This window comes from Seriola dumerili, unplaced genomic scaffold, assembly GCF_002260705.1.
Source record: "Seriola dumerili isolate Sdu_G_001 unplaced genomic scaffold, Sdu_1.0 BDQW01000018.1, whole genome shotgun sequence".
Classification (NCBI taxonomy): Eukaryota; Metazoa; Chordata; class Actinopteri; order Carangiformes; family Carangidae; genus Seriola; species Seriola dumerili.
In genome coordinates, this window is record NW_019174273.1 from 3,451,763 (window position 1) to 3,464,467 (window position 12,705).

The 12,705-nt window shown below is 40.6% G+C and overlaps 1 protein-coding gene across 1 annotated transcript in view; it reads right to left on the reverse strand.

Moving 5' to 3' along the window:
- The window catches only part of pudp (pseudouridine 5'-phosphatase), a 46,913-nt gene extending 34,488 nt beyond the window's left edge, over nt 1-12,425 (reverse strand). Inside the window, exons 1-3 of the mRNA XM_022760770.1 lie at nt 12,315-12,425; nt 11,454-11,672; nt 8,733-8,962 (exon numbers count right to left, since the gene is read on the reverse strand). Coding sequence (XP_022616491.1) covers nt 8,733-8,962; nt 11,454-11,672; nt 12,315-12,387 — 522 coding nt within the window. The 5' untranslated portion in view covers nt 12,388-12,425. The remainder of the gene's footprint in view (nt 1-8,732; nt 8,963-11,453; nt 11,673-12,314) is intronic.
- Nucleotides 12,426-12,705: the final 280 nt, after the last annotated feature.

Genomic DNA, 12,705 nt, shown 5'->3' on the forward strand with positions numbered 1-12,705 from the left:
GTCTTGGGATAAAACCAAAATCAATTAGCCTTCGAATTTGCTTGCTCACTATAGTGTATATTAGAGATTTGACATAAGGGGCAACTCAAAAGGTGTGGAGACTGGGGTGGTAGATGATCTTTCCCTTACCTTAACCACACCATAGTTACACACATTGGCATTGGGCATGAAAAATGTTGTCATTGAATGTGACACTGTGTTTTGCATAATCTTCCACCATCAATATTATTCTCGGGTGGTAGGGTCTGTTTTTCTATGCAAGCCCACTTAACTCCCCATATCAGATCAACATATCCTGGTTCCTGGACCTTGACTCTGTCTGCATGTCGGTGACTTATGTGTCGGACATATCTGGTGGGTTGCACTTAAGAGTTCACAATGGTCTCTCCAAACGTGACACTGTTGGCCGACTGTTTATCACACATTTAGCTTGCCTTACCTGACACAACTTAAACTATAGATGACGAAATAGAGGAAGTAAAATGATACACAGGATATGTTGTTTTTGGGTGGGATGACCAGGCCCTCTCTGTTGATGAAAATCCTTTTATTACTGAGTCGAGGTCTATCTGTGGACTTAAATTGGTGACATGCATGTGTCTTCTGCCTGTTTCCACATCTTAGTGAGTAAAAATAAACTGGTGTTTTTTTTCCATCAGATTTGAATTAGGGCAGGAAGAGCTGACAATTGGATGCATGTTATTACCATACAGCTGCTTCTCCTGTTTACCTCCTCCTCTCCGCCCTCCTCCCTCTAGCTTTGCCTCTGTCTGCTCTCGCTCTTTCTTCCCTCTGTCTCGTGTCTCTGCTGCTCACCCCTCCTCCTCTCCTCTGTCACGGAGTGGGAGCCAGGGAGTGACGCATCATCATTCGTTATTCCACTGAACACTCTGTCGATTCCCCCTCTGAGCCGCAGTTTCATATCTCATCAAGAAAAATGCCAGCCCTAACCGTGGCTGGCTCCAGATTAAAAAATCAGGTGCGCTGTGCCACAGGCAGACCTATTTGCAGCAAAAAGCCTTTAAAGTGAGAAGAGAGGAGAGGAGTTAGTGAGAATATATCTATCGGATGCCTTAAATTTGCCTGTTAAAATAGGCTCTAAATGTCCAAATGCAGTGTGAGGAAAATGCCATCATTGCACCCCTTTTGAATGATATCTCTCTGACTGCACCTTGGTTTTTATATTATCCAGAAGCCTTTTACAAATGTGTGATTTTATAGCTAAAATGTGATGTATGGTCCCTATCACTTTTTATTAAGGTTAAGGGTTATCACATCAGTGATGGCAGCCCTGCGGATCATGAACATTTATTGTTATTGTGTGCTGGAAAAAAAGTTTAGTTTACAACTGCTATAAAACTATGTATCATGCTCAAAGCACTGAGAATGAAAATCTATCAAGTACTAAGGGTTGGATATTGCCTAATTTAAGTAATAACTTTCATTAATTTAATGCTAATTTCTTATAGTCATGTTTCTTTACCGCTATTTGTGGTAAAAAAAAATCAATAAACATTCACATATCTAAGGAATAAATTAAATGTTACCCATTCCTAGACTTACTACTGCCTCTACTCCAACTACTACTACCCAACCAAACTTAGTTTACACTACATCCTGGGCAATAGAATATCTGAGGAAATCCTCAGTTAGTTGTTTGCATGGCAACTTTCTTTCAGTAACCAATTGCTTATCAATTGCACCCTAATTAGGCTACCTGGTGAAAAGTGAGAATTTTTCCAGCAGAGGGCACAGATGTAGTCGAACAACTCTGCACCAGAGGTAGATGAGATTTCACCTGAGATACTGAAGGTTGGGGAGACTATGAGCTTGTCTTGATAGACACACCACATCAGTTGGGGGCAATTGGGGACAGTTTTGTGGACTAGTCAATGGGTTAGGGTTAGTTGGACCAGGGTACTAGGTTTAGGAGTCGCATTTTATCGCAGAGCATTGGACCAGTTCTTTAACCTTGCAAGGGTACTGGAGGAACCATGATGTTTGCCCGTCCAGTCTATGCTAGTTTTGTGGACTTATGGAGTACAGAGTACTGGGGCCTTTACCACAAAGACATTTAGCATTAAGTGTAACTAGAAAAGAAGAAGTCAAGTGCATTCTCAGAGGGTTATGGGCTCTACCAAGGTTGGACCTATGTCACCAATTTTGCTTGTAACGTTTGTGTATATAAGGTCTGGAGCGGGTCCAGTATGATGGGTCTGCTCTGATCTCGGGTTTTATAGATGACATGATTCTACTGATTTCATCAGACCGCGACCTCCGGTGGGTACCTGTATGGTCTTCAGCAGAATGTGAAGCGGCTACAATGGTCAGCAACCTTCAAGACTGAGGCTGTGGTACTTTGTCAGAAAACAAATGACTTGATTCCCCATTGTGCCTGAACCTGAACCTGCCTCTCAATGCTGTAAAGGTGAAAAAAGTGTAAGGCACTTTTATAACGGTGGTCTGTGGGTAGTAAACAGGGTATGTGGAGTACATTCTCTGCCATTTCCACTGTCAGAGGCACAGTTAAGCTTTCAACAACTGTAGTGATGTTTAAGGCCACTTAATGACTAAAATAACAACATTAAATGTATCTTGCCACTTATGTGCTTGAGTTTTTAAAGAGTCCATCAAAATAAATGACAGCAGCAGAGCATGAGGAGAGTGTGGCATGGTTACGAGGTACTTGAGATATATTCACCCCTTGTTACTCCCACTAAAAGTAGCTGGTCTATGCTAGTTGAGGCATGTTACTCAGCCCCTCCACTTTGGCAATAGGTAACATCAGTTCCAGGACAATTACATCTGTATTTGTTTTTGTGTGTGTCATAATTTGTTCCTTCAGTTTTATATGTGACCAACATAATGTCGTGAGCTTACAAACACAAATAGGAAAATTAATGTCTTGTGAACGTTAGGTTCAGAAGACTTATTTGTATAAATGTTGAATGTAGTGAATAATGTGAGTGGGCAGCTGTTAATAAGAAACACTTCAATAAAAGTTACTTTTAATTTTTTAAAAAAAAATTCAGTTATTTCTCTTTTTTAAAGGATTCATGTTCCAAGGGCATGTTTCCAATTCAGTCTTTTTGCAAGGCCTGAACAAAAGTGAATACAGAGGATGTGCTAGTTGAAGGCAATGCTTAGAAAAAGACATGAAAAGTCCATGGTCTGTTTTGATTGACAGAACAAAATGAATAAACCCATTCACAAGCAGAGGTCCGCTCTGAATCCTGACGGCACAAACTGAGCAGCTTGTTTAAAAAATTTAGGGAAAATGTTCATCAACATACAAATGTATCTTTAAGCAGCCTGAAAACCACTGGTTGTTTTCAGGTGCAGCATGAGGGCTATTGTACAAACAGAACAAAAACAGTGTGAGGATCTGTGGTGGGCCGCTCTGTGGGGGTGTGATGCTTCTTTACTTTTCTTTCACAACAGACTCATATGTTGTGTTTACTACCACAATAGGAGGTAGGAATACATCTCCTGTTCATACAGGTTGTCTACAATATTAGACACACATACTGGGACTATGGTTAACCACTGTTCTGCTGTTTATACTTGGTTTGGCAGCTGCTACCGCAAATAGGGGGGGGGTCAGACAATGAATCTTCAGAGTCATGTCACAATTCAGGAGGGGCAGCAGAAAGTGGCTTAAACTTTTTAAACAAACTGAAATCTGAACTGCATTGAAAATGCGTATTAACACAATACACCTATAAGAATCTTTATGATTATATGTACAGCACACAAAATAATAATGATTTAGTGTGCAGTGTAGGCTTGGGTGATATCGAAAATTTAATATCTTGATACAGTCCAGCCCAAATATCGCAATATATCATATTATCGCAGGTTAATATTTGTAATATCCAACCTTTAATACTTGATAATAGTTGCATTTTATGTTTTTGTAGTTTTTTTTATTATATATATTGTTGTATTTTATGTTTCAGCAGTTTTTTGTTTTTTTTATCATATATAATTATATTATTGTATTTTACATTTCATCATTTTTTTATAATATATAATTACATTGCATTTTATGTTTCAGGTGTTTTTCTATAATACATAATTATATTATTATATCTTATGTTTTGAGTGTTTTTTATATTTATAATATATAGTTTTATTTGTCACATGCTAAAGTACAATGCACAGTAAGCAAAGCAGTGAAATGAGGATTGGACCCAGCAGCAGGGTAATATTCCCCATAAAATGTATATTATGAAAAATATTGTATTAAGTGGAAAATGAAGCGATAATTGATATTATCAAATATTGGCCCTAGCCTAATACAGAGCCCAAGAAAGGGCAGAGAGGACATATTCTAAATTGGAGAAAAAAGAGACTTATTTCTGTGTTCTCTAGCAAGTCCACTTCCAGGTTCTTTGACTCTCTGAGAAACAGCCACCATCACATTCTCTTCTCTTCAATCAGTTAAAAGGAACATCTGTTTTATAGCGCAATTGTTTGGGGGCATTATGTATTCACAAGGAGACAGTATTTATTATAAAAGCTGAATGATCAAGGCATCTATCAGTATCCACGGTGATTGCTATTTCTTGGCTATAGGTAGCCTCTCAGGCAACACTTTGCTTCAAGCTGCAGAACAAATCCCACTTCATTCATTGGCATTGACTAATCTTATCTCCATCAACTGGGTAGATGAAGGGTAGAAGGGTAAAAGAATAACCACCCTATCAGTCAACTGTTATAGACAGCTGAAGTACATAGGTCACTGCTAGATAGATAGATAGATAGATAGATAGATAGATAGATAGATAGATAGATAGATAGATGATAGATAGCAATGTAACATGTAATATATATATATATACATACATATAGTGCGGTTGCACTAGCTTCTGTAACTCATCGAGCATTAATTTAAACAATCTCTCTGAGGAGGTGAAACATATAATTAAGGTCATCATTAATGCATGTTAAGACTATGATTTAAAGGTGACAACACACATCAAATACTTAGATACATGGACTGTTACTAAAAAGACACTAGAACTGATCACAATTAAGAGTCGTACACTGACGATGATCAAGAGTAGATTTGTTCCAATTAGCATAATACTACAATTTTTATATGTGATCTACAATGCTAGTTTTTGCATGAAAGTAGGTCAGGCCTCACACTGTTATTGGGTGTCTTTTAGTGAGATATTTGGCAGCTATTTTCGACTGACTCAACACTGCGAAAGGCTTCCAGAGTGTCTGGAAATATATCTTAAACAGCCCGTGAACCCTGAAAGCTCACCACTTTTGATCAAAGTGCCACAGTGGAAGCGTCTGTCTGTCAGCGCGGAGAGCGGCTGACATCAGGCCCTGCCTGTATTACTGCAAATGGAACACATTAGCTGTAAATAAAAAGCCACTGGCTGACACACAGGCAGCTAAACACCATTAGATAGAGGACATACTGTACAGATTGTTTGACATACTGTTGACATGTAGTTCCACGTCTCCTCTACCTGCTGCAGCACTGAAGGTACATCTTAGCTCTGAGCTCTCTAGGTTCACATTACCAACTTGTGATTTTTGTCTTGTATGCATAATGCACAGGGATGTCATTAAAGGTCCATATTTTGCACTTTTCCTGTTTTATTTTGGAGTGTTGATCCATAAGAAGATATATTTGTGCTTTTCAGAACCAAAAACCATCCTAATTCAGTTTTATATCTCCTGTCTCAAGCTTCTCTCTGGTAATCAAGCAACTACAGGACGGTGAGCCAAGAAGAAGAGAGGCTTTGAGCCTCTCTGGCTGACTGTTTTCTGAGTGATCCAATGAAAATATAGCAGATTTCAGGTAAACACTCAGAGAAAGCAAATCCTGCAGATTGGATGGTGGGTCTAGGATGGGCGGGGCTTGGGGCATGGCTGAGAGTGGTGACTGCTTTGTTGTGATATCACAAAGTGCAGGAAGTCCTGACGGCTGGTTTTAAGGAGCAGTTTCTGAATACAGGCTATGTGCATTTCTCTGTGGACTGAGTGCTTTGATACTTTCACAGTATCAATATAGAGCCTAGACCTGCTTTATAATCAAACAACACATGGACATCACTTGGGTTTGGCTCAGGAAGTAGAGCAGGTCGTCCACTATTTAGAAGGTCGGTGGTTCGATCCCCGGCTCCTCCAGGCCGCATGTCAAAGTATCCTTGTATCCTACTGAACCCCACATTGCTGATGGCTGTTCCATCAGTGTATGACTGCGCGTATGTGTGTTGTATGAATGTGAGTGAATGGGTGAATGTGACAAGTATTGTAAAGTGCTCTGAATGGTCAGTAAGACTAGAAAAACGCTATATAAGTGCAAGTCCATTCACCATTTATACTATCTGCGACCATTAATAAAATAAAATCACTATCTCAAAAATATACCACACAGGTCTAATGTAATCCAATACAACAGCCCAGCCATAAATCCTACCTTTACAAAGATGATAATGTTCTGTTTTTATTCTTAGTCTAACTATATGTTCATAATTGAGGTTGTAGTTTGCACTGGTGTTGTAATGGACTGCATTAGCTTGAGAGGTGTTTTACCCACCACCTATCCAAACATGAGGAGGTCAGAATATTAGCAACACATTTCAATATAACGCATCAAGTACAACACCACTATTAAATATGACCACAATAATACACAGAAATTTAACACAAGCTGGTCATTTGAAGCTTTGCAAAGGTAGAATATGTGGAAGAGTTGTTCTGCTGGATTGCATTAGGTTGGATAGGTGTACCTATGGTGACCCTGAGGTGCAAAACACCATCATTTGGAGCATAGTGACCACCTGGCAAATCTTCAATCCCCATCTTTGATTTGTTGTTTACTGATAAAAAAGACTAGGACAAAACACTATCAATTACAGAATATAAAAGACTTTTATTTGTTTTCCATTTGATAAGTAAAGAATGATATTTTTAAAGCATTACAATGGGCATATCACTCTCATTGCTCTCATTTCTGCTTTTAATTTGAGTTTGGAAAATAATTAGCGTTTAGTATTGGTAAACAGACTCTACTATTATTTGAATACTAGCTCAGTGTTTATCCACATTGATCACTTAGACCCTCCTTACCATGCTCTCACTCGCACTCTCTCTCACACTCACAAACATATTGACAACAGACCCGTCTCTCATAGTCTGAGATCCCACCACATTGATGCGCTGGTGGACCATGAAAAGATCCATAAAGTTTTTCCCCTTCCTGTCAGTTTCTGTACCGGCCCTATCTCTGTGCCTGTCATTCAGGGTGCCCAGAGTGGCTGGGACTGGGCTCACTATTGCTAATTGTTTGACATAACATGAAGCAATGAAACTGTATATATTGTTCAGTTACTTGGCAATTAAAATATTTGCAGAGGAGCAGCTTATATAAACATATTATTTAATAATTAAGAAATAATTAAGATATCTTAAAGGAGCTATTTGTAAGTTTTGCTCTTGCTACAAAGCCAATGTTAGCATTAACACCTTTTTACTTTAATTTTAATTCTTATTTTGCTTCAATTTCTATCACTTCTTTTCTTGACTGAAATTACCATGCTAACAATCCAGGGAGCCTCTCTCATCACTTTCTAATAGAGTGTGACTGTAGCAAAGACATAGCTGCTCAGAGGGTGTTTTCTAACCTCTTGTGTTGTAAACGCAATTACAACTGAAGTTTTTGGAAAGATACCATCAACATTCGGCAGCTGAGATAGCTTACATATAGCACCCTTAAGTCCCGCCCCCTTCTTAATTTTGATTTGGTGAGACAGAAGTGCCATAGATGAGCTCAGCAATGCTCCAAAATTAAAGTATTTTCAACTGAAAGCAAAGTGGGAAAAAAAAGCTGGATGCTGTCAAGTCATGTGACTGCAGCTTTGTGTGAGCTGGACTGGATGATTGACAGATTGTGGTTCACCAGCGTCCTTCTCACTGTGTTTTTTTTTCAGTGCATTAGGCAGATTGACTCCAGTCTGAAAATGCATTGACATTTAAAAAGCATAAATATAATTAAAGGAAAAACTCATCTACAAAGACTATCAAGCTACTTTGTGAAAAAAAGAAGTATGAATGCAAAAAACTGTTATGCAACGATCAGAACATAAAAGAAGAGATAATATTTCACTCATGAGCTGCTGTAAATACAAGTTTCTGTTTGACTGTGTCTGACGATTACACAACAGAGAAGTGTACTTCTGTTCTATATCAGCAAGAGTTCAGATTTGAAAATCTAATCAGTTCATCCTCGAGTCCAGGCGAATGTTCGTACCATATTTGAAGAAACTCCCTCAGGCATTACAGAGATTGCATTCACAATGCCAAAAACATGTTTTGTTAGGTCACAATGACCTTTGACCTTTGACCACCAAAATCTAATCTGTTTGTCCTTGAATCTAGGTGAATGTTTGTACCAGATTTGAAGAAATTCTGTCAAGGCGTTACTGACGGAGGTATGGACGGAGGTAAGGACGGAGGTATAGACAGAGGTAAGGACGGAGGTATGGACAGAGGTGGAGACGGAGGTACGGACGGCGGTACGGACGGAGGTACGGATGGAGGTACGGACGGAGGTACAGACGGAGGTACGGAAGATGTACGGAAGATGTATGGACGGATGTACGGACGTACATATGTGTGGATGGAAAGGCGGACGAATGACCCTAAAACAACCCCCCCCCCATTGAGTGTTTATACCCCATTTAAATATTACATGCAGCACCCACCTTCTCTGGAGCAGCTGGTGGGTTGAATCTGGAGGCACAGACCAGGAAGGAGTCTGGCTGAGGTTTGCTGTTCTTCACCTCGGGGTCGTCGCCCAGAACGATGTGGTCAAACAGACCAAAGAAGGCCTTGTGCTGGTTCGTCTTCATCTGGAACGTCACCCCGGCTGAGCTGGTCGCCACCGCGATGGGGATATTCTTCTTCTGCAGGTGATGCACAAGTCTCTCCACACCTGGTGAGGATCATATTACAAAGTGAGGCTTATACATCAGCTATACAAGGCTAATGTTTCCAATAAAGACCCCTGTTGATGTGCAGCGCCTTCCAGACCACAGCTAGTGAATATCTTTAATTTCAGTGGTGACTGGAGAGCAGAGCAGAGTTATGGGAGCTTTTTAATCTCAGCGTCAAGGATGACAGTCAATAAAACTGTAATAAAACCTCCCTCAAGGAGCACACTCCTGTAGTTTACCTGTTCAGTGAAGAGAAGGTGTGGACACTGCATACGTCTTTATACAGAGAGAAAACAGTCACCACTTCACTACACATTACAGGTGCGTCCCAGTTCTGAATCTTAGAAAGGTTCCTCCAAATGCAGCAATCCCTAATTAGTTACAGGTAAAAAGATCTCTGCATCCTGAGCAATGAACACTGAGAGCAGTAACTCCACCTCCAGAGTGTCGGTTGTGCACATGGTCAGTGCAGTCAAACCCTAGAACAGTGGAGGTGGTGAGGTAAGGTGCTTTTACACATCTGCCCACATTTATAAGCTGCTCAAAAAAACTTAAGGGAACACTTAATCATCACAGTATAGCACCAAGTCAGTTAAACTTCAGTGATATCAATCTGTCCATTTAGGAAGCGCAAGTGATTGTGAATCAATTTCACCTGCTTTGGTGTAAAATGAAAGTGACAAAAGGTGCAATGGAGAGGCAAAAGCAAGATAACCACCAAAAGGGGAATGGTTTTACATGTGGTGGCCACAGACAGTTGCTCTCTCCTGATTCTTCCTGACTGATTCTTCTCTAGTTTTGTGTTTTGCTAGTGTCACTACTGGTAGCATGAGGCGGTACCTGCAGCCCAATCAGGTTGCACAGGTAGTCCAGCTCCTCCGGGACGGCACATCCATACGTCCAGTCACAACAAGGTTTGTTGTGTCTCCCAGCACAGTCTCAAGAGCATGGATGGAGACCGGTCGTTACACGAGGAGAGCTGGACAGGGCCGTAGAAGGGCATCAACCCAGCAGCAGGACCGGTACCTGCTCCTTTGTGTGAGGAGGAACAGGAGGAGCACTGCCGGAGCCCTACAACATGACCTCCAGCAGGATACTGGTGTGCATGTTTCTGACCAAACTGTCAGAAACAGACTCCATGATGGTGGCATGAGAGCCTGACATTCTCTAGTGGGACCTGCGCTCACAGCCCAGCACCCTGCAGCTCGATTGGCATTCGCCAGAGAACACCAGAAACGGGAGGTCTGCCATTGCCGCCCCGTTCAATTCACAGATGAGAGCAGGTTCACACTGAGAACATGTGACAGGCGTGAGCACCTATGGGACGTTATGTATCAATGCATCCGACGCCTACCTGTCTACATCTATCGCTATAAAATAAAGCAGAAACAAAACATCTTAAAAAAAGAAGTGTCTTAGAAGTCTGTTTACATAGTTAATAGTAGGGCATTATAGAAAAATCTAAGTTATATTAAGTTATATTACCATGAACTGTTTGCAACTACTGCTGACGATCTCAAGAATGTTGGTGGCCCATATCGGATCCCATAGCAATGCAAGTATACTATGTGGTCCAGCTGACAAGTTCTTTAAAGTTCCCGTCGTTGACGTATGCAAATTATTTGTAGGCCCACTTTCAATGCTTTTGCAGCCCACCAAAAGGGCAAAGCCCACAGATGGGGAACCATTACATTACAGTATTAAATGTATGTATACACACACATCATATAGGTCAAAGAATGATGGAGAACCAACAGGGATAATATGACCGTAATATGACTGAATTAATTATTTATTGAGAACATTTATTTATTTACATTAGTCTGGACCTCCAAGCTGTAAATAACGATAACAACTCCTACTATGGTTTATCAATTGAAATGATCTGGTCCCAGGTACTGATGTCTGGATTAACCTGTTAAAATTTGTTCAAATTGACAGTTACTCATCAGAAGTTGATGAGCCTCCACTAGAGAGCCAGCTCAAACAGCCTAAATGTACCAGCATGCATTGCATGCGAGGTCCTCAGTGTTTTAGTGTTCGCCTGACAAACACACACTTCAGCCGAACGGCAGCTTCAGGAAGGAGGGCACTAAAACAATGAGCGTCAGCATAATGGTTCCGCTAAGTCGACCCTGACAACCAGCGTGTTCTCGTCTTTGTTCAGTAGCACAAATGAGATGTTCTCTCATTGTAATCCAATGATGACATTACATTCGGAGGATGAAAACCAGGCAGCAGCTGATGAGACGCTGCTGCACCTGCTCAATCACCAGCCTCGTTTAGCACAAATGAACGCATTTATTAGATGTGCTTTTATTGTATGCATGGCTACACAACATATAAACACACAGAAGGAGCAGTACTCCCACACGCAGGGGGGAAAAAAAAAGAGGACAACAGCCCACACAAGAGCTAATGATAGGCCACACTCGAGCTGAGAACAAACCAGTTGCATTTGACAGTTTGATGCTTTTTGTTCTTGAATACCTGGCATGAGTTTGGCAGAGGGGAAAATCCTCTCCTGTATTTGTCTGCTCTCGGCGAGGAGTTCCTCAGCTGTCATGGGAAGTTCCAGAGCATCCCGGATAACCTGGGCAGCATTCAGAGCCTTCTTCCCCATCACAGAGGACTTGATATCCCACGTGTACTGCTTCCCAAAGCGGTCACATATCTCCTGGAAGGACACGGTGTAAAGCCGCTCTGTATCTGAAAGGAGGAAATACACAAAGAAAATTAATAGGTTTCACTTAAATGTCATTTAGGATTATATATGAATGGAAGCTTTACCGATGCAAGCCTGCAAAGGAACATAGGACCATAGGAGCTGATTGACAGCCAAACTTCATTTTAACATTAGGTAATTTACAGCAGCTAGGCTTAGCAGTATCTGTATGATGCTCAAAGATGATGTCATCCATGTAAAGGCTGATCAGTAGATATAAATCTTTAATTCGGTATATATCTGATTAATGAAGAAGCTCTGTTATTGAAATCTCAACTTTTAAAACTGGGTCACCAGTACATACACTTCTCCATACCATTTGAGAGAAGTTAAATATTGATTTTCTTAATGTTTGTAGCACAGATTGCTAGTATTTAAGAATGCCGAATTTACCAGGAGACATCAATGTTATAAAAACACAGAACCTTAATGTTCAGTGTAACACGTTATTTTTGCCATGAGGGAAGAAATCATTAAATTGTACGTTTTTTTCTATGGAGTTCGGATGAGAGCCGTTTACGGACTCAAAAAGTACCTTTCCTGTTATCACCGCAGTTTTAGCGGTTTTAGCGCCTTTGTGAAATGACACACAACACACAGGATATAAACAGCGTAGGTTTCAACACCTAATAATAATCCGTCCATGTCGAAGATGACATGGCTCACAGGTCTGTAGCTGCTTCTGCTGGACGTAGACATGTTTGACTCGCGTGTTTAGTTCCGCGTTGAATGTAACCGGCAATGGACAAACAAAAACTAACAAAGACACATGTGTAAGTGTTTAAAAAAGCAGGTAATGGCGGCTAATGCTCCGATAACCACCTCAACGCTTTCTTTGTAAAACTGGTTCAGTAAATATAAAACATGAGTGAAATATATGAGTCTGTAATGGAGCTTCAACATACTCAGGGATGCTTTTTAGTCGTTCCGACGCAATGTCATGTGGGAAATGAAGTCCACTCTGAAGTCCGATGTTGTTTATGTTTTTTTTAAACTCCAGAGCAAACACAAGTTTTT